The following is a 21,232-nucleotide window of genomic DNA, read 5'->3' as shown; positions in this document are numbered from 1 at the left end:
GTTTGTTATTTTTCTTTTTTCTTTTTTTTATTATAGCTATTCTAGTGAGTGTGAGGTGATATCTAATTGTGGTTTTGATTTGCATTTCCCTAATGATTAATGATGTTGAGCATCTTTTCATGTGCTTGTTGGTCATGTGTATATCTTTGAAGAAATATCTATTCAAATATTTTTCCTATAGATTGGGGATTTTTTTTTTTCCCCATAGCTGTGTGTTTGTTTTTTCTTTTTTCTTTTCTTTTCTTTTCTTTTTTTTTTTTGTTGTTGTTGTTGTTTTGTTTTGTTTTAGGGAAAAAAATTCTGGATGCTAGTTCCTTAACAGACCTATGATTTGGAAATATTCTTTCTCATTCTGTGAGTTGTCTTCATTTTCTTTGTTTCTTTTTTGTTTTCTTTTTGAAACAGTCTCACTCTGTCACCCAGGCTGGAATGTAGTTGCCCATTCATAGCTCACTGAAGCCTCAAACTCCTGGGCTCAAGTGATCCTCTGACCTCAGCTTCTGGAATAGTTGGGACTATCAGCATGTGCCACTGTGCCTGGCTGATTTTTAATTTTTTGTAGAGATGGAGTATCAGTGTATTGCCCAGACTGGTCTTGAGGTCTTGAACTCCTAATTTCAAGTGATTCTCTTTTCTTTTTCTCTCTCTCTCTCTTTTTCTTTCTCTTTCTTTCTTTCTTTCTTTCTTTCTTTCTTTCTTTCTTTCTTTCTTTCTTTCTTTCTTTCTTTCTTTCTTTCTCTTTCTCTCTCTGTCTCTCTCTCTTTTTCTTTCTCTCTCTCTCTCCTCTCTTGTCTTTTTTTTTTTTGACAGCATCTACCTCTGTTGCCCAGGCTGGAATGTAGTTGCTCCATCATGGCTCACTGCAGCCTCAGCCTCTCAGCCTCAAACAGTTCTCCCCTCAGCCTCCCAAGTAGCTGGATTACAGGTGCACACCACCATGCCCAGCTGATTTTTTACTGTTTGTACAGACAATCTCACCATTTTGCCCAGGCTGGTCTCAAACTCCTGGCCTCAGGCAGTCCTTCCGCCTTGGCCTCTCAAAGTGCTGGGATTACAGGCATGAGCCACCAAACCCAGTCTTGTCTTCACTTTCTTGATTGTGTCACGTGAAGTTTAAAATTTTTGATGACACCCAATTTATATATTTGTCTTTTTGCTTGTGCTCTTGTTGTCATGTCTAAGAAAACCATTATGTAATCCAAGATGACAAAGATTTATGATTTATGCCTGTTTTCTTCTGAGATTTGTATAGTTTTAGCTCTTACATTTAGGTCTTTGATCCAATTTGAGTTAATTTTTATATATAAGGTGTGAGGTAGAGGTCTAACTTGATTCTTTTGAATGTGCATACCCAGTTTTTTCAGCATAATTTTTTGAAAAGACTATTTTTATCCCCCTTGAATTGTCTTGGCACCCTTTTCAAAAATCCGTTGACTACATGTGAGGGTTTATTTCTGGACTGTCTATTCTATTCATTGATCTATATGTCTCCCTATGCCAGTTCCACACTGTCTTGATTACTATAGCTTTTTGCAGTACGATTTGAAATGAGAAAGTGTAAGTCGTAAGTCTTCTGACTTTGTTATTTTTCTTTTCTTTTCTTTTTTTTTTTTTTTTTTTTTGAGACGGAGTCTTGCTCTGTCACCCAGGCTGGAGTGCAGTGGCCAGATCTCAGCTCACTGCAAGCTCCGCCTCCTGGGTTCACGCCATTCTCCTGCCTCAGCTTCCCGACTAGCTGGGACTACAGGCGCCCGCTACCTCGCCCGGCTAGTTTTTTGTATTTTTTAGTAGAGACGGGGTTTCACCGTGTTAGCCAGGATGGTCTTGATCTCCTGACCTCGTGATCCACCCGTCTCGGCCTCCAAAAGTGCTGGGATTACAGGCCTGAGCCACTGCGCCCGGCCGACTTTGTTATTTTTTATGGTTGTTTTGTTTATTCTGGGTTACTGGTTATATTCTTTTTCTCTTGATGTGGTCTTTAGGAGAGGTAGTAGGAGGTGTTTAATATGATGCAGAATTTGTGGTAATAAACAAATGATTCAACCCCCTCCTCCCCGCTTCCATAACATTCTATCTCTTGAAATTTCTGTACCTCTCTATATGCTATAGGTGGGGAGAAATTAATGTAATTTAAACCTGTGTTTTGCCAGACTGCTAGGAGAGCAAGTTATAGTGTTTGTTTTTCTTTTTTTACCCCGTGCATCCCCTCTTTCACAAAGCCTGAGTATACGTTTGAGAAGAAATAAGACCAAAGAGGAAGGAGATGGTTGGTTTGGGTAGTTGTCTTCTGAGTAGACTAGTCTCCAAGAAGAATATGGACAGAATTTCTTTTTCTAGGGCAATAAACAAATGGATAATTGGAATAAACTATAAAACATGGTAATTAGAGTTTTTACTTTTTTTTTTTTTTTTTTTTTTTGAGACAGAGTATCGCTCTTTTTGCCCAGGCTGGAGTGCAGTGGCGTGGTCTTGGCTCACTGCAACCTCTGCCTCCTGGGTTCAAGCGATTATCCTGCCTTAGCCTCCTGCGTAGCTGGGATTATAGGGGCCGGCCACCATGCCCAGCTAATTTTTGTATTTTTAGTAGAGATGAGGTTTCACCATGTTAGCTAGACTGGTCTCAAGCTCCTGACCTCAAGTGATCCACCCACCTTGGCCTCCCAAAGTGTTGGAATTACAGGCGTGAGCCATCGTTCCCGGCCGAGTTTTTGCATCTTGTAACACCTTCTTAAGGAGGTATACATTCAATGTTTAAGTAACATACAATTTGACTCCCAAGCCAGTATTGTCACAGTCTTATCGCTTTCTCTAATGCTTCTAGTTTTGTTAGGTTACTAATTATTTCAACTCAATGAACAATAAGAGTCTGTACTATATTTTGGTACCTATTTTACTTGGCACTTGACTGACAGGTTAACAATGAAAAGTTTATTTTCTTTTAGTTTGAAGAGACCATTATTTGAGGCTATACTTAAAATCATGGATTTGACCTATTACCAACCCCTCAACAGAATTTAGAATTATATGATGATATAGTATCATAAGTACTATTTTATATTATCTCCTTGTTGCTGATCTGTTGAAATTATTCACTCATTCTCTACAGAAGAAAATCTTGGTTAATTTGAGGTAGGACTTCTTCATGAACTCACATTTTGCATAACAGAATTATGTCCTTTAAAGGTTAGAGTCCTTAGTAGTTTAAGAATTCTGGTTGGTATTTTAGAGTGGATCGATTGATTGATTGAGATGGAGTTTCACTCTTGTCGCCCAGGCTGGAGTGCAGTGGCACGATCTTGGCTCATTGCAACCTCCGCCTCCTGGGTTCGAGTAATTCTCCTACCTCACCCTCTTGAGTAGCTGGGATTACAGGTGCCCACCACCATGCCTGGCTAATTTTTTGTATTTTTTTTAGCAGAGATGGGGTTTCACCATGTTGGGCAGGCTGGTCTCGAACTCCTGACCTGAGGTGATCTGCCGCCTCTGCCTCCCAAGGTGCTGGGATTACAGGCGTCAGTCACTGCTCCCTGCCTAGAGTGGATTTATTTATTCTCGATTATTTATTTAGAGCCTACTATTTGTTAAGCTTTGTGCTAGGCTTTGGACTATAAAGATGAAAAAATGTGTTCCCAGCCCTTGAAGACATCAGTCTTCTAGCACTTTGGGGGGCCGAGGCACTTTATGTTCTGGGCGGATCATGAGGTCAGGAGTTTGAGACCAGCCTGACCAACATGGTGAAACCCTGTCTCTACTAAAAAAAATTAGCCAGGCATGGTGGTGCGCACCTGTAATCCCAGCTACTCAGGAGGCTGAGGCAGGAGAATCACTTGAACCTGGGAGGTAGAGGTTGCAGTGAGCCAAGACTGCGCCATTGCACTCCAGCCTGAGTGATGGAGCGAGACTCCGTCTTGAGGGGGAAAAAAAAGACATTAGTCTTTTCAGAAATATTAATATTCCTGATAATGAAAAAAGAAGATAAATTATTGTTTATTTTTTGAGACAGGGTCTCACTCTTTCACCCAGGCTGGAGTGCAGTGGTGCGATCATGGCTCACTGCAAACTCTACCTCCTGGGTTCAAGCAATTCTCCCAGCTCAAACCTCCCCTTCCATACCCTATCCCTGCAGCTGGGACTACAGGCATCCGCTGCCACACTCAGCTAATTTTAAAATATTTTTTTTTGTAGAGGTGAGGTCTTGATATCTAGGATGGTTTGGAACTCCTGGCCTTAAGTGGTTCTCCTACCTTGGCCTTCCAAACTGCTGGGATTAGAGGCATGAGCCACCATGCCTAGCCTATTTATTCAAATTATATTTGTCCTTCTAAACTCCTTTTAGATATTAATAAATTGTATTTGAGTGTTCTAGGCATTGTGCACTTTAATTGCATCACCTCATTTAATTTTCTCATGGTTCTGTGACAGTCCAAGATACCAAATTCAATGTGTGGATCATTGCCCTGTGTTAGTTGGATGATCACTCTAAAGACTGATATTTGAGTGTCTTGCTTCAGGAGATTGATAGGCTCTAAGTGGCAGGTTTAAAGGGGCAGTAATTTAAAATGGAAGGATGCATAGTCCATCAGCATAAGATTGTCTTGTGCAATTTTTTGAGCAAAACCACAACTGCTCCTTACTATGTTCTGTAAACTCACCAAGCCTGTCATGCTTCAGGGCCTTTGGCACTTCTAGTTCTCTCTGTCAGGTGCATTCTCCTCTTAGATATCCATGTTCTCTCTGTCAGGTGCATTCTCCTCTTAGATATCCATGTGGCTTCCCTTTCACTTCTATTATGTTTCATTTAAGAGACCTTCCAACTATTAATACCTACTGTATGTATATTGCATAAACATCTCAGGCTCATTAATTCTAAAACTGAACTCTGAACTCATAATTTCCCCTTGCAGTCCACTATGATGAATGTGTCCCCCAAAGTTCATGTGTTAGAAACTTGGTTCCTAGTGCAACAGTGTTAGGAGGTTGGGCCTAATAAGAGGTGACTGAGTCATCAGGGTTTCTCACGGGAACTGGTTAACTGGTTAACTATCCTGAGTGGCTTTATTATAAAACACATTTGGCCGCCTCTTTCATTAGCTCTCTCTCCCTTGCTGTCTTGTCATTCTGTCACTCTTTTGGCCAAAAACCTTCCCATTTTTTAGATAAAGGATCCAAATTCCTTGGTATGGCAGACATAGTTATTTAGGATTTGGCATTGTCTATCTTTCCAACTATATCCTTATACTCTATTTGCTTTTTCTATTTTAGCCATACCAAATTGCTGTAATTCTTTGAACATATCAAGCTCTTATATACCCTGGTATACATACTTCCACTGCTTTGGCATCAAGAATAATAATAATAGCTACTATATTTATATATATATGTAATATATATAGAGAGAGATGTATCACACACACCTCTATATATACACACACACTCATCTAGACAAGACAAGATCTTGTTCTGTCATCCAGGCTGGAATGCAGAGTCTTGATTGTGGTTCACTGTAGCCTTGAACTCCTGGGTTCAAGTCATCTTCCCGCCCCAGCCCCCCAAATAGCTCTGACTACCACTGGTGCATGCTAGTATGTCTAGCTATTTTTAATTTTATTTTTTGTAGAGATTATATGTTCAAAGAACTACAGCAATTTGGTATGACTAAAATATAAAAAGCAAATAGTATACAACAAAGATATAGTTGGAAAGATAGTCAAAGCCAAATCCTAAATAACTATATATGCCATACAAAGAAATTTGGATCCTTTACCTTAGAAATGGGAAGGATTTTGGCCAAAGGAGTGACATGATTGAACTGGCATTAGAGTTAGTGGGCTTGATAATCTGTTACATTTAATTTAAATTCCAATTCCAAAGTTATTTTCTGACAATATGATTGTTAGGACAGCTGTAGATTTTCTGTTCACTACACTGGTTAGTATTTGTTTTAGTTATACTCTGTTGTTTAGAAGATTCACTTCATCCACTTTGGTGTAGTGAAAAGGGTGGAAGCTTTGTTGTCTGAAACACATAGCTTCAGATCCTCACATGGTTATGTGATCTTGGGCAAGTCACTTAACATTAAGTAGTTAAATTGGTTGAATAAAATAATATATGGAAAAGGCTTATACATATGAGACATTTTATTAATAGTAGCCTATTACGTTTTTAAAGGCACTTAATAGTAGATTTTATTTATTTATTTATTTATTTTGAGACGGAGTCTCGCTCTGTCGCCCGGCCAATAGTAGATTTTAAAAAAGAGTTTTCCTTCTCCTGTTTTCAGTTACAGATTTCAAAAGATGCCGTGCGCGGTGGCTCACGCCTGTAATCCCAGCACTTTGGGAGGCCGAGGCGGGTGGATCACAAGCTCAGGAGATCGACACCATCCTGGCTAACATAGTGAAACCCTGTCTCTACTAAAAATACAAAAAATATTAGCCGGGCATGATGTCGGGCGCCTGTAGTCCCAGCTACTCTGGAGGCTGAGGGAGGAGAATGGCATGAACCCGGGAGGCGGAGCCTGCAGTGAGCTGAGATCAGGCCACTGCACTCCAGCCTGGGTGACAGAGCGAGACTCCCTCTCAAAAAAAAAAAAAAAAAAGATTTCAAAAGATAATAGATTCTGTGTTAAAGCTATAGTTTAAAAATGAAGTTTTTGTGTTTGAGCAAAGTGGGGATAATTTTCTTCAGCTTTAACTTATATTTAGGAAAAGCATGATGGTTCTTTCCTGTGCTACGTGAAGCTAACCAATTTTGGAAAACCCAAGATATGATTTCTGGTTTTTATTATTTTTTATTAAGACAGGGTCTTGCACTTTTGTCCAGGCTGGAGTGCAGTGGTGTGATCATGGTTCATGCAGTCTCCACCTTCTCCAGCTCAAATGATCTTGCCGCCTCAGCCTCCGAAGTAGCTGGGATTGTAGGTATGCACCACCATGCCCAGCTAATTTTTGTTTCTTTTGTATAGACAGCGTTTCACCCTGTTGCCCAGGCTGGTTTCTGACTCCTGGGCTCAAGCAGTTTGCCCACCTTAGCCTCGTTAAGTGCTGGGGTTACAGGCATGAGCCACCGCCCCAGGCCTCTTTTTGTTTTTTGAGAAGGGGAGATTGTGAGTCTGAGATTGGGTAGAAATAAAGTTTTCATTGTAGAAAGAATCTTGAGAAGCTTTTATGTTAATGAATATAGCCTTTTTATTCCAGTATTTCAAGATATTGTTGCTGAGCATATTAGGCCTTTTTATAACAACAAATCTCACTCCTAAGTTTGTCATTATTTGGTGCTAAATTACAACAGTATTACTTTCTTCCTTTGAGTGAATCTTGGGATGGTTATGGTGGTTGCTACTGCTGGAATTTTGGAGTACTCTGTGTTTTGCAAAAAGGAATTGTTATGTCCTTCAGTAAATTACCTGTTGGAACAATGGCCCATCCTTTTTGCTGTTCTGAGTAGAGATCAACAATAGCATTCCAGAATGGTGCTAATCCTGACTTAAAGTGGAGGGCTCACATTGGGTCGGGGAAGGATAAGACATGTTGGCCTATTCAGATATACATGAGAAAAAGAGGACTAGCGAGTACATGTTTTAAAAATGTATATTTTGGATGTTTAAAATACCTTCCCATTTTAAATGATCAAATCTGAATTTCTTAGGGGGCTTCTTTTTTTGAGACAGAGTCTCTCTCTGACGCCCAGGCTGGAGTGCGGTGGCATGATCTTGGCTCACTGCAACTTCTGCCTCCTAGGCTCAAGCGATCCTCCTGCCTCAGGCCCCCAAGTAGCTGGGACTACAGGCGCACACCACCACCCCTGGCTAATTTTTGTATTTTTGGTAGAGACAGGATTTTGCCATGTTGTCCAGGCTGCTCTCGAACTCCTAACCTCAGGTGATCTGCCCGCCTCAGCCTCCCAAAGAGCTGGAGTTATAAGGTATGAACCACTGTGCCCAGCTGGGAGCTTCATTTTTGAAGGTTGGTGAGGAGAGATAAAGGTTTAGTCTTTCCTTGAACTTTTTCATAGCTCCAGTTGAAATTCATGAGAGTGATGATGACTACTCTTTGTTTCGTTTTTTTTTTTTTAATTAACCAGACTAGAATATTCTTTTTATTTTTATTTTTATTGAGACGGAGTCTTGCTCTGTTGCCCAGGTTGGAGTGCAGTGTCGCGATCTTGGCTCATGGCAACCTCCACTGCCTGGGTTCAAGCGATTCTCGCACGTCAGCCTCCCGAGTAGCTGTTACTACTGGCATGCGCCACGACGTCTGGCAAATTTTTTTGTATTTTTAGTAGAGACATGCTTTCGCCATGTTGGCCAGGCTGGTCTCGAACTCCTGACCTCAGGTGATCCACTAGCCTCAGCCTCCCAAAGTGCTGGGATTACAGGCATGAGCTGCCATGCCCGGCCTAGAATTTTTTTTTTTTTTTTGAGACAGAGTCTTGCTCTGTTGCCCAGGCTAAAGTGCGGTGGCACGATCTCGGCTCGCTGTAACCTCCACCTCCCGGGTTCAAGCAATTCTCCTGCCTCAGCCTCGCGAGTAGCGGGGACTACAGGTGTCCGCCACCACACCCGGCTAATTTTTGTATTTTTAGTAGAGACGGGGTTTCACTACATTGGCCAGGCTGGTCTCGATTTCCTGACCTTGTGATCTGCCCGCCTTGGCCTCCCAAAGGGCTGGGATTACAGGCGTGAGCCACTGCGCCCGGCCTGGCCTAGAATATTCTTAAAGGATACCAGAAATGAAATTGTGGCTACTAATATTTGACTCTCTAACTCAAAATATAAATTTTTTTAACATGTTAAAAGTAAAAATTTCATAATCCAATTCCAAAGGCTCTGTGGAAAACAATGTATTTTTCATTTATATTTAAGAGCTTGGCTGGTGTTCTTTTTTTGTTCCCTGCATTGTATGACCACAGGACTGGAGAATACATAAACAAATATATGTAATGTACATGTTTTATGATAGAATATTATTTTTTACTATTAATAACTTATTTTCTCTGTTAGCTAGCAATTACTATTTCTAGAAATACAGTCTGAGAGAAGTTAACAGTTATTGACCAGTGTAATATGAGATTTTATTATTTTATTATTATAGTATAAGACTTAAAGCATATTACTATTATTGGAAGTTTTAATTATAGTGCTACATAGAAATTGTTTTAAAGTGGAAGTGAGTTTTGGTTAAATCGTAGCTGGATTAATAAATGATTTTTCAAACTAGACTTTGGCCGGAGTGACTGACTGTTCTTTTAGGTGATAATAGCTGAGTCTGTGGTAATCTCCCTTAGTAACTGTTGCATCCGGGGGTTCATTTCTGAAATGTCAAAATGGAATAAAAATGGGACACAATGCTTCTTCCCCTTCTCCCTACCGCTCCCTTTTGTTTGTTTTAGTTGAAGCTAAAAACCACACTCCCACACTCCTTGTTATATTTTATTTTATTTTATTTTAAGGCAAGAAGGAAAAATAACCTTTTGAGAAGGAAGACAAAGGTTTTTGCCTTTAGTATTTCAGGAGATATAAGGGAAAAACAGGTAGTTTTTGATGGACCATATTCCTTTACCACTCTTTTTCCTCCACCCTTTATTCTTGTATCTAGTCACAGAGGTAGGAAAAAAGATTCTTCGGTGTTTAGAACTTGCCTTTGGCAAAAAATAATACTGCTATAAGTGGATGTATTTCTTTGCTGCTGAATGTAGCTACTGATTAGAGATGAGCTATGTAACAGTATCATTAGGCAATAAAAACATTGCTGTGATGTTTTAGCTATATGTAAGAAATTATAAGGCTTTTATATTCATTTGCTTGATGAAGACTAATTTTATTAGACACACTATTATTTTGGGCTTATCTGTTATATATAGACATGGTTTCTGTACTCTATCACCAAGCCTTTTGTATTAAGTATACAGAATGTATACAGAATTTGTCATATTTAATATATCTCCATGTAGCTATAAATGGTTTCCTTTTTTTTTTTTTTTTTGACAGAGTCTCACTCTGTCGCCCAGGGCCCAGGTTGAAGTGGAATGGCATGATCATGGCATATAGCAGCCTCAACCTCCTGGGCTCAGGCGATCCTCCCACCTCAGTTTCCTGAGTAGCTGGAACCACAGGCACACGGCCACCATGCCTGGCTAATTTTTAAAAATTATTTTTCATAGAGACAAAGGCTCACTGTGTCGCCCAGGCTGGTCTTGAACTCCTGGGCTCAAGCAGTCCTCCTCCCTCCGTCTCCCAAAGTGTTGGGATTACAGGCATGGGCCACGTGCACCCAGCCAGCTATATTTTGAAGTAATGCGAATACAATCTGAATTGTAAGAGTATGTTTCAGCAGATTTATTAGGTAAGATATTTGTGAACTGCCAAAAGTAATCTGTCAGATATTTCCAAAATAATAAGCATAATGGGATATTTTGTCCTTTTATTGATTCCATATTGAGACAGACATTTTTAAAGTTATAAAGAGGGTGGGACAAAGGAAACAGTAGTGCTTTTTGGGAAATCTGATTGACACAAATGTATTCATATCATTTATCTATATGATTTTGTATTAACTATAACTCATTCTGGGTTTTTTCCCACAAGTATTGTGGCTATTTAAAATTTTATCATATGGGTCAGATCTTAGATGTAAAATGCCTAAAACCACACTCAGAAGTTCAAGTTAGGGTGCTGATAAAATGCATCATATTAGATTCTCAGTATGATTCTTCCACTTTGAAAAGGTAGAGAAAATAGACACTGTGGTGAGGGACAGGACAAAAGAATTGTAATTACACAGAATCATGTTCTAAAAATTATATTTGTATGGTGGTTTATTGTTTCAAAATGCTTTTACCTTCATTACCTCATTTCAGGATTTCAATAGCACTGTAAGGTAGGTGGGACAGATAGCATCTTTGTTTATTGAGGAAGAAATGGAATGTCAGAAAGGTTGAGTATTATGTCTGAATTTACACACAATGCCTGATAGAACTGGCACTTGAACCTAATTCTCTTGATCTCCAGTGTAATGTTCTCTCTGTCTTATTGCCTAATTGAAACTTGAGTTTACATCCACTGTAAGACATAGAATTAACTTAGTAAATGGTCTTATGCATTATATTTTCAGAGAAGTTATAAGCCTCTGAAGCAAGGGACACATCACCATTTTGTGTTTTTCTTCTGAAATTGATTCTTCCCAAGCACTTAGGAATGTGCCATCTTATTTATGTGATACTAACATTATTGTCACCCAAGAAGTCATTGCTACTGGTTCTTTCTCTCTCTGATGGTGGTAATCAGGCAGGCAATGAACAATCTGTCACCTTTTATATGGTCTACTCAAATCTATTCCCAGTTTTTCTTTCTAGCCTAATGCCATAGTTGTATTCTAGGTACCTTATATCTTTTAAAAATTGAGATATAATTCATATGCCATAAGCTACAGCATTTTAAAGTCTACATTTCAGTGATTTTTTAGTATATTTACAAGGTTGTGTAGCAATCACTACTATCTAATGCCAGAACAATTTTCATCAATCCAAAAAGAAACTTCAGACTCATTTACGGTCGCTCCTATTCTTCCCTTCTCCTCTCCCCAGGCAACCTATTATTGTCTTTCTCTATGGATTTGCCTATGCTGGACATTTATATAAAGGGGATCATATACTGGGACCTTTTGTGTCTCCTTTCTTTCACTAAACATAATGTTTTCAAGGTTCATCTATATCATGTACTTGTACTTTCTGATGGCTGCGTAATATTCAATTGCATGGATATGTATCAGATTTTGTTCATCTACTGATGGATATTTGGGTTGTTTCTACTTTTTGGCTGTTATAAAGAACGCAACTATGAACATTTGTGTTTGAGTTTTTGTATGAACATGTGTATTTTTAATTCTCCTAGGTGTATACCTAAGAAGTAGAATTATTGGGTCATATGGTAATTCTATGTTTAACTTTTGAAGAACTATCAAACTGTTTCCACAGTGGCTGCACCACTGTTTCCACCAGCAATGCAGAAAGACCTTATATTAATTTCTTTTTTTTTTTTTTTTTTTTAGAGACAGTGTCTTGCTCTATCATCCACGGGGAATGCAGTGGTACAATCATAGCTCAGTGTAACTTTGAACTTCTGGGCTCAAGTGATCCACCTCAGCCTCATGAGTAGCTGGGACTACAGTTTTCTGCCATGATGCTAGGTTAATTTAAAATTTTTTGTAGAGACAAGGTCTCACTAGGTTCCCAAGCTGGTCTTAAACTCCTGGCCTCAAATGATCCCACCACCCTGGCTTCCCAAAGTGCTGGGTTTATAGACATGAGCCACTGCTGGGCTCGTACCTTACATTTTTTTAGTGGACCATTCATCTCCAAGCCCCACCCTCTCCTCCCCCCAAAAATATGAGTGCAGTGCCACAATCTCAGCTCACTGCAACCTCTGCCTCCTGGGTTCAAGCGATTCTTGTGCCTTAGCCTCCCATATAGCTGATTACAATCATGTGCCACCACACCCAGCTAATTTTGTACTTTTAGTACAGACAGGGTTTCGCCATGTTGGCCAGGCTAGTCTCAAACTCCTGGCCTCAAGTGATCTGTCCGCCTTGGCTTTCCAAAGTGTGGAATTACAGGTGTGAGCCACCACACCCGGCCTCCAAGCCTATTTTTTATTTCATTTTCTGCCTCTATCTGATAATATACTTCCTCTTCTGCCCACCTCTACCCCTAATAACTACCTATTGAAATTCTGTGCATCCTTCAAAGCCTAATTCAAATGCTGCTTCTTGTGCAAAGCCTTCACAGGTTACTAGGGCTGGAAGTGATTTCTCCCTCATTAATGCATATAGTTGTATCATTTCTTTCTCTTTGAGGCCTTTTGTAATAGTTGTTAGAGTCTTTCTTATTTCTTCTACCACATTTTTGTATTATCATAGTGAGAGAGATACACATATCTAAAATGGGCCTTTAGTAAATATTGGATAAATGAATGAGAGACTACTGGAAATCCTTAACTTGGCTTTTTAAAATGTTACAGGAGACATATAATATTTATAAAATTGGAATATTAATATCTGAATACCATTTAAAATAATTTTATAATTTTTCCACTGGAATGATGTTTTTACCTGTCCTCCCAACTGGCAGGTATGTATATCTACAAATATCTCCTAATTTCTTGGCCTTGCATTAAACTGTTGTATGAGCAGTTGCCTTTCAAGGTCATTTGACAACTGGTTGCCTGCATTTATCTATTGGATCTGGCATCTTTGTCTGTAGTTACATGTTAAAGAAGCTGTGTTACAGTACAGCTCAATGTTTTTAGGTCTGAAGTTAAAGATTCATTTTGTAAAATTATAGTACATCATTAGATAATAAATCTAAATTATTTTAACTTTACTGTCTTTATTAGGCTATATTTATTTGGTGTCCATTGTGAAAATTGATGACCAACTAGCCAGATATGCCAAATAATGTAGTCCAGATACTGTGATCCTTTGTTTATAAATGTGTGATATCCTAGTGGTTAAAAGCATGGACTCTGTAGGTATGTGGCCTGAGTTTGAAACCTTACTTTTTTTATTTGTTAGCTGTGTGACTTTGAAGAAGTACTTAATCTTTCTGTTCCTGATGTTTTTCTCTATCTACAAATATGTTAACTTTCCCTGGCTATACATATTTACATATTATAGTAATATATATGTAGTGTATATATTATACAAATTATATATGCCATACATGTTATATGTATATATGTATATTATATATATTACATATAATATGTAAATAATATACATATTACATATTATTCATGAGTACTCATGTTCATATTTACATATATACACATATATACATTTAGCAAAATAAGAATCATACTATTTTGAATCTTGTGCATTTTACTTAATTTTATTAATACTCTCATATGCCATTAAATATGCTTCAAAAACATTTTTTTTTAATTTTTTATTTCTTTTCACAGCTGAACCAGTGGTCACAAAAACATTGTTTTTAATGACTGCATAGTAGTCCATCATGTAAATGTATAACATGTATTTACCAAATTCTATATTATAGTTTTTCCTCATTTTTGGAATTTCAGTTAATGCTGCAGTGAACATCCTTGCACATTAATTTTTGTCTGGCTTTCAGATAATTTTTTAGTGAGTTTTTAAAGGTATTTGATACACATTTCCAAATTGCTTCCCAGAAGGATTGTATATTAATTTTATTTAAGAAAATTCATTTTGAATTAATTTTATTTGAAATTGGAGCGTTACATGTTTATTTTTGTAAGTTGATTTTTGCTCATACATTCATTCATTTTGACAAATATGTATTAAATTCATACTATGTGCCAGGTATTCATAGGCCCAAAGTATAGCACTGTAAACAAAGTACAGTTTTTAATCTCATGGAGTGTTCCTGTCTAAAGGACTCCAGGTATCAGTGGGTTAGTTTTTGTTTTCCTGTATTTCAGAGTCAGAATTGAATAAATTATTTAGAAAAGAGGAAAACTTTTCTCTTAATGACCTATCTATGCTATCAAGTTTTTTTTTGTTGTTGTTGTTTTTTGTTGTTGTTGTTTATATTCTATCTAGTCTATATAGATTTTCTCAGGATTACGTTCGTGTACTTGTTTCAATAAAAAGTAAATGCTTTTATTTTTATTTTTTGAGATGAAGTTTTTGCTCTATTGCCCAGTCTGGAGTGCAATGGCATGATCTCGGCTCACAGCAACCTGCATCTTCTCCTGGGTTCAAGCAATTCTTCTGCCTCAGCCTCCTGAGTAGCTGGGATTACAGGCATCCCCCACCACGCCCGGCTAATTTTTGTATTTTTAGTAGAGATGAGGTTTCACCATGTTGGCCAGGATGGTCTCAAACTCTTGACCTCATTACAGGTGTGAGCCACTGTGCCCAGCCCCTGCTGTTTTTTGGTATTATTATTATTATTGTTATTTTTTAATAGATACGGGGTTTCACCTTGTTGCCCAGGCTGGTCTCAAACTCATGAGCTCAAGCGATCTGCCCATCTGGCCCTCCCAAAGTGCTAGGATCACAGGCGTGGGCCACTGTGACTGGCCTTAATATTGCTTTTCATGCTCTGTATTAGTCACAGAAGATACAATGCTCTTGAGGAAACTTTAGTGTATGTGTGTTATACCTGTAGTCATGTCTGAAGGTAAACAGTCACAATGTCCTTTGAAGTCCATTCCCATACTCCCTTGTTTCTATAATAATTTTTCTGCTTATATTTAAGTTCTAATTAAGAAGTCATATTACCTTAAATTGTAGTTATTCTAATCATATTGATATCAGTTTCATGGATATTGCATCTTTATTTCATTAATAGGTTGAATCATTTATTTTGGACCAAGAAGATCTGGATAACCCAGTGCTTAAAACAACATCAGAGATATTCTTATCAAGTACTGCAGAAGGAGCAGACTTACGCACTGTGGATCCAGAGACACAGGCACGACTAGAAGCATTGCTAGAGGCAGCAGGTACTTTATTTTTTGTTTTATCTTTTTCATCTCTTTAAAAGTCTAGATCTCTTTACAGAGTTACGTGAGATTACCCCAAAATTCTATGACATTATACAAAATTTAAAATCTCTAAAATTTATTTTTCTTTTTATCTCCCGAAGAAAATGTTCACATTTTGTATTTCTGGGCTCAACTCTTATATTTTTAAGGTATTAAGATAATCAGCATCCTGGCGCAGTGGCTCATGCCTGTAATCCCAGCACTTTGGGAGGCCGAGGCAGGCGGATTGCCTGAGCCTCAGGAGTTTGAGACCAACCTGGGGAACGTGGTGAAACCCTGTCTCTACTAAAATAGAAAAAAATTAGCCGAGTGTGTTGGTGTGCGCCTGTAGTCCCAGCTACTCGGGCGACTGAAGCAGGAGAATTGCTTGAACCCTGGAGGTGGAGGTTGCAGTGAGCTGAGATCACTCCATTGCACTCCATCCTGGGCAACAGAGCGAGACTCTGTTTGGAAAAAAAAAAAGAAAAAAAAGATAATCGACTAGTTATCAAAGAAAACTTACCTATTAGCCATTATAAAATAAAAATGTGGGAGATAAATTTAGTTAATCATTTATGACTTCTTTATCTGTACTGATTTAGGGAGCTGCATATTGATTACTTGTGTATTCGCTTTATGTTTAACTTGATTTTAAATAGCTAATTTTTTATATGTAATACACATTATAAAACAGCTAAAGTGATATGAAATATATTAAGTAGATAAAAAAACCTTCCCATTTTCTGTCAAGGTTTACATCTACTTCTAGACTTTTCTCCTTGTGGTGATATAAATACATGTATATGTTTGAATATATATGATTGTTAAAAACGAAGTAGGATCATAATACACAAAATACAACTTTTTTTCCCCATATGATTTATTGTGGGCATCCTTCCATGACAGTTTATATTGATCTTTCTCTTTTTATTGAAGGGTACCATAATATTCTGTTGCTTGGATGAATCATAATTAATTTTACCAATTTTAGCTTATATCCAGTTTTTTAATATCACAAATAATGCTATAGTTTATAGCCTTATATATCGGTAACGTTTCTTATTTGTGCAAGTATCTCTTTAGGACAGAATTTTAGAAAGTGTTATCAATGGGTAAGAATATATTTACATTTAAAATTTTGGCAGCTGACTGGGCGCCATGGCTCATGCCTGTAATCCCAGCACTTTGGGAGGCTGAGGCAGGCGGGTCACTTGAGGTCAGGAGTTTGAGACCAGCCTGGCCAACATGGTAAAACCTCGTCTTTACTTAAAAAACACAAAAATTAACTGGCTGTGGGGGCACACACCTGTAATCCCAGCTACTCGAGAGACCGAGGCAGGAGAATCGCTTGAACCCAGGAGGCGGAGGTTGCAGTGAGCCGGGATCGTGTCACTGCACTTCAGTCTGGGTGACAGAGCAAGACTCCGTCTCAAAAAATAAATAAGTAAAATGAAAATTTGACAACCATTATTAAATTAGTCCCTCAGGTTTGTGCCTGTATTTATTTCTTTATTCACTGAAAAATCAACAGTTTTTGAGAGGGCCTCACACCTCAGACATTGTTTTGTCAGTTTCATAAATGAAAAATACATCACCATTTTAGTTTGCATTCATTTTATATTATTAGTAAATTGTGTGGTAGCTCTTTATAAATGGTGATATAAATTCATTGAGTGTTGTGTATATAATTTTTTAATTTTAATTTTATTTGTAAGAATGAATTTAATTTAAAATGTGGCCCCGGAAGATGGTTGTGACCAAACGAAGAAACAATTGAATTGTTTGTTATAATATTAGAGACTATCCCCCCTCTGAAGATACTACTGAAAATAGTACAATCAGATATTCTGTACTAGAGATCTTATGGTGTGACTATGTATTTTGAGAGAAATCTCATTTATTTGATACAGTTAGCATCATGTGAAGTTACATATGGATTAGGTAGAGGACAAATTAATATGTGCATTGTAAAGGTAGAAAGACTAAAACATAGGTGGTTATGCCATGGCCTTTTGACATTAGTGGCAGAATTGAAATGATGAACCTTATCTTCTGTCACCCTAACCTATGGATTCTATACCATTTCTTTTTCCTAGATAATAGTGTTTAGAAATGTAATTACAATTTGCACTTTTATACTTTTTTTTTTTTTCCTGCACTACCTGATTGATTGATGCACACTGAAGGAATTGGAAAATTGTCAACTGCTGATGGTAAAGCTTTTGCAGATCCTGAAGTACTCCGGAGACTGACATCCTCAGTTAGTTGTGCACTGGATGAAGCTGCTGCTGCACTGACACGGATGAAAGCAGAAAACAGCCACAATGCAGGACAAGTGGACACGTATGTGTTTAATGACTTTTGGGAATTAGACATTTTCTTGAGTAGATTTTGGGAAAGTAGCGAATTTTGGTTGAATATATCTTTTGGTGGAACTTATAAACTTTATTTAGCTGGATGGATATTACATTTTACGTGGATATATAAATGTATATGTATTATGTAGCTATAAAAATGGATATTTTTGTTTCTTCATTGAGCTCTTATTCATTGAGCATTCTTGTGGAATGTATTACACTAGAATCTATGAGAAATCCAAACTGAATAAGATCTGTTTTCCAGTTATAAGGAAGTTACTTATTCTAAAAGTTATTATAGTAAACTCTAAACTGATTGCTTGAGTACTAATACATGAAATGAGTTACTAATGCAGTAGTCTAGTTGCTTGCTACTCAAATATGGTCCATGGGCTAGCAGTATCAGCATCACCTCAGAGCTTGTGAGAAATGCAGAATCCCAGACCCTACTCCATGTCTACTGAATCAGAATCTGCATTTTAACAAGAAATAGGAGTAACTCGTACACATTAAAGTTTGAGACTCAGTGGTCTAGTTAGTCATTCTGTGGTAAAATAGTTTTCTTAGGTGTTCGCCTTCACTGTTACTAAGTAAAAATTTCAGCCATAGGATTATATCCCAAAATATCTTTGGGAATCGTTATATAAGTAGAGTTTAAAAACTTGTGCATCTAATACAGGGGTGTCCAAATTTTGGGTTCCCTGGGCTACATTGGAAGAAGAAGAATTGTCTTGGGCCACACATAAAATACAACTACTAGAGGCTGGGCTTGGTGGCTCATGTCTGTAACCAGGCACTTTGGGAGGCTAAGGTGGGTGGATCACTTGAAGCCAGGAGTTCAAAACCAGCCTGGACATGGTGAAAACTCATCTCTCCTAAAAATACAAAAATTAGCCAGGTATGGTGGCACACATCTGTAATCCCAGCTACTTGAGAGGCTAAGACACAAGAATCACTTGAACCTGGGAGGTGGAGGTTGCAGTGAGCCAAGATTGTGCCACTGCATTCTATCCTGGTCAACAGAGTGAGACTCTGTCTCAAAAACAAAACAAAACAAAATACAAACACTAATGATAGCTGATGAGCGAAAAGAAAAAAAAAATTGCAAAAAATTTTCATAATGTTTAAAGAAAGTTTACAAATTTGTGTTGGGTTGCTTTCAAAGCTGTCCTGGGCCATGGGTTGGACATGCTTGGTCTAATGCTTTAAAAAACTTTATTTAAAATTTGTTATAATATGTTAGGAGATTTTAAAAGATAAAAATGACAGCTGATTTCAAATTCACTCACTGGCTTTCTGGCTTGGTTGATAAACATGAATAATTGAAGTTCCAAACAAGATGCTCAGCAAGTAATATGTTCATATAATTTTTTTCTCTTACTATATTAACATTTTTCTTTGTGTGATTGTTTATATTTAATATAATTTATCATAGGACCCCTGAGTCTTTTTGTTTCAGTTAATTGTTGAATGGTTTTGTTTCCAGTCGCAGTCTAGCAGAAGCTTGTTCAGATGGGGATGTTAATGCTGTTCGTAAATTGCTAGATGAAGGCAGAAGTGTAAATGAACATACAGAAGAAGGAGAAAGCCTGCTGTGTTTGGCTTGTTCAGCAGGGTATTATGAATTAGCACAAGTAAGCAGAAATAATATTTAGTGATTAAAATTGTGGAAGGGTTTTGATGTTTTATTTATTTTTGTCACTTATAAGATAGATTATAATTAGAGGCCAGAGTCTTCTCTTCCCCCATCCCTCTTCCCTTTTTGGTAATAGGTAAAGTAGAAACAGATACACAGTTTATTTTGTTGCCTGTACATGCAACTGAGAATGGTCCGTTTTTCTGCCACTTACTCAAAGCTAATCCTAATGATTAAGAAACAAATAGATATAATAATAATTTTAAATTTGTCCTTTGAAATAATATACAACTGGCCGGGCGCGGTGGCTCAAGCCTGTAATCCCAGCACTTTGGGAGGCCGAGGCGGGCGGATCACAAGGTCAGGAGATCGAGACCACAGTGAAACCCCGTCTCTACTAAAAAATACAAAAAAATTAGCCGGGCGCGGTGGCGGGCGCCTGTAGTCCCAGCTACTCAGGAGGCTGAGGCAGGAGAATGGCAGGAACCCGGGAGGCGGAGCTTGCAGTGAGCCAAGATCGCGCCACTGCACTCCAGCCTGGGCAACAGCGTGAGACTCCGTCTCAAAAAAAAAAAAAAAAGAAATAATATACAACTATACAACTATAATGGAAAGTAGTCATTATTTTCATCACATTCAGGTTACCCCAATTCTTTTAATTTTTTTTCCTTCTATGTTAGAACAGTACTGGGAATTAACCATGTTTTTACCAGTTTCTGTCTTGTGAGTATAGTTGAGTATAGTGTTCTTTAGCTAGATAACCTCAAGCATAACATTCTTTGACAAGAACCATCACATTTTATAATAGGATGGCTAATATGATTGTGTACTTTATTTAAATATTAATATGTAATGATATTGTAAAATACAGCATGTAACCTGGCATGTTGAGCAGTGAAAATTGGCATAATTTTTTCAAAAGGTCATATTGATTTTTCCTCACCCCTATTCTAGAATATCTTCAGAGATTCAGTATATTCTCTAGAAATACTATTGAATAGTAAGAATTAACAATTTCTCTGTGTGTATATGTGTTTTAAAGGTATTGCTTGCTATGCATGCTAATGTTGAAGATCGAGGGAATAAAGGAGACATAACTCCCCTGATGGCAGCTTCCAGTGGAGGTTACTTAGATATTGTGAAATTATTACTTCTTCATGATGCTGATGTCAACTCCCAGTCTGCAACAGGTATGTAGAAAATGATGTCTTAATTGGGAGAAAAAATCGACATAATTGTTACCTGAGAGAGAGAAAAATTAGATTTCTGAGGAAAACCAGTATAAACCTACAGAAAAATCTTAGCCCTTATGTAGAATCTTTGAGTAAAACACAAAGTAATTTGATATCCTCAAAAGTCTTTAAAAACACACTTAGATTCCCCTTTAGTCAAGATTGGGTTTTTGTGGTATGAACATAATGGAATATTATTCAGACTTAAAAAAAGGAGGAGATCCTGCCATTTGCCACAGCATGGATGGACTTGAAGGACATTATGCTAAGTGAAATAAGCCAGACACAGAAAGAAAAGTATTGCATGATCTCACTTTTTTTCCCCCACATTCTTATGAACATATGTATGCATGATCTCATTTACATGTGGAATATTGAAAATTTACGAAAAGAGTTAAATATATAGAGATAAGACATTGTTTACCAAGTCAGGGGTGGGGAGAAGAAAGGGGAGAAGAAATGGGAGAAGTAGGTAAAAGGATACAAAGTAGCAAATATGTGG

The 21,232-nt window shown here is 37.7% G+C and overlaps 1 protein-coding gene across 15 annotated transcripts in view; it reads left to right on the top strand.

Annotated features, from left to right (window-relative positions):
* The window catches only part of LOC105467041 (ankyrin repeat and KH domain containing 1), a 141,938-nt gene that overhangs the window by 18,023 nt on the left and 102,683 nt on the right, over positions 1-21,232 (top strand). For 14 of the 15 annotated variants that reach the window (XM_011716330.3, XM_011716329.2, XM_071098311.1 and 11 more), the window contains 4 exons: positions 15,331-15,484; positions 17,692-17,848; positions 19,349-19,496; positions 20,541-20,688. In XM_011716330.3, coding sequence (XP_011714632.2) covers positions 15,331-15,484; positions 17,692-17,848; positions 19,349-19,496; positions 20,541-20,688 — 607 coding nt within the window. Of the gene's footprint in view, positions 1-13,387; positions 13,526-15,330; positions 15,485-17,691; positions 17,849-19,348; positions 19,497-20,540; positions 20,689-21,232 lie in introns of those variants that run through there. The other variant, XM_011716339.3, reaches the window with a different exon arrangement.

This window comes from Macaca nemestrina, chromosome 6 (genome assembly GCF_043159975.1).
Source record: "Macaca nemestrina isolate mMacNem1 chromosome 6, mMacNem.hap1, whole genome shotgun sequence".
Classification (NCBI taxonomy): Eukaryota; Metazoa; Chordata; class Mammalia; order Primates; family Cercopithecidae; genus Macaca; species Macaca nemestrina.
Note: the sequence above shows the minus strand (reverse complement) of the source record. Positions and strands in the feature narration are given on the sequence as shown.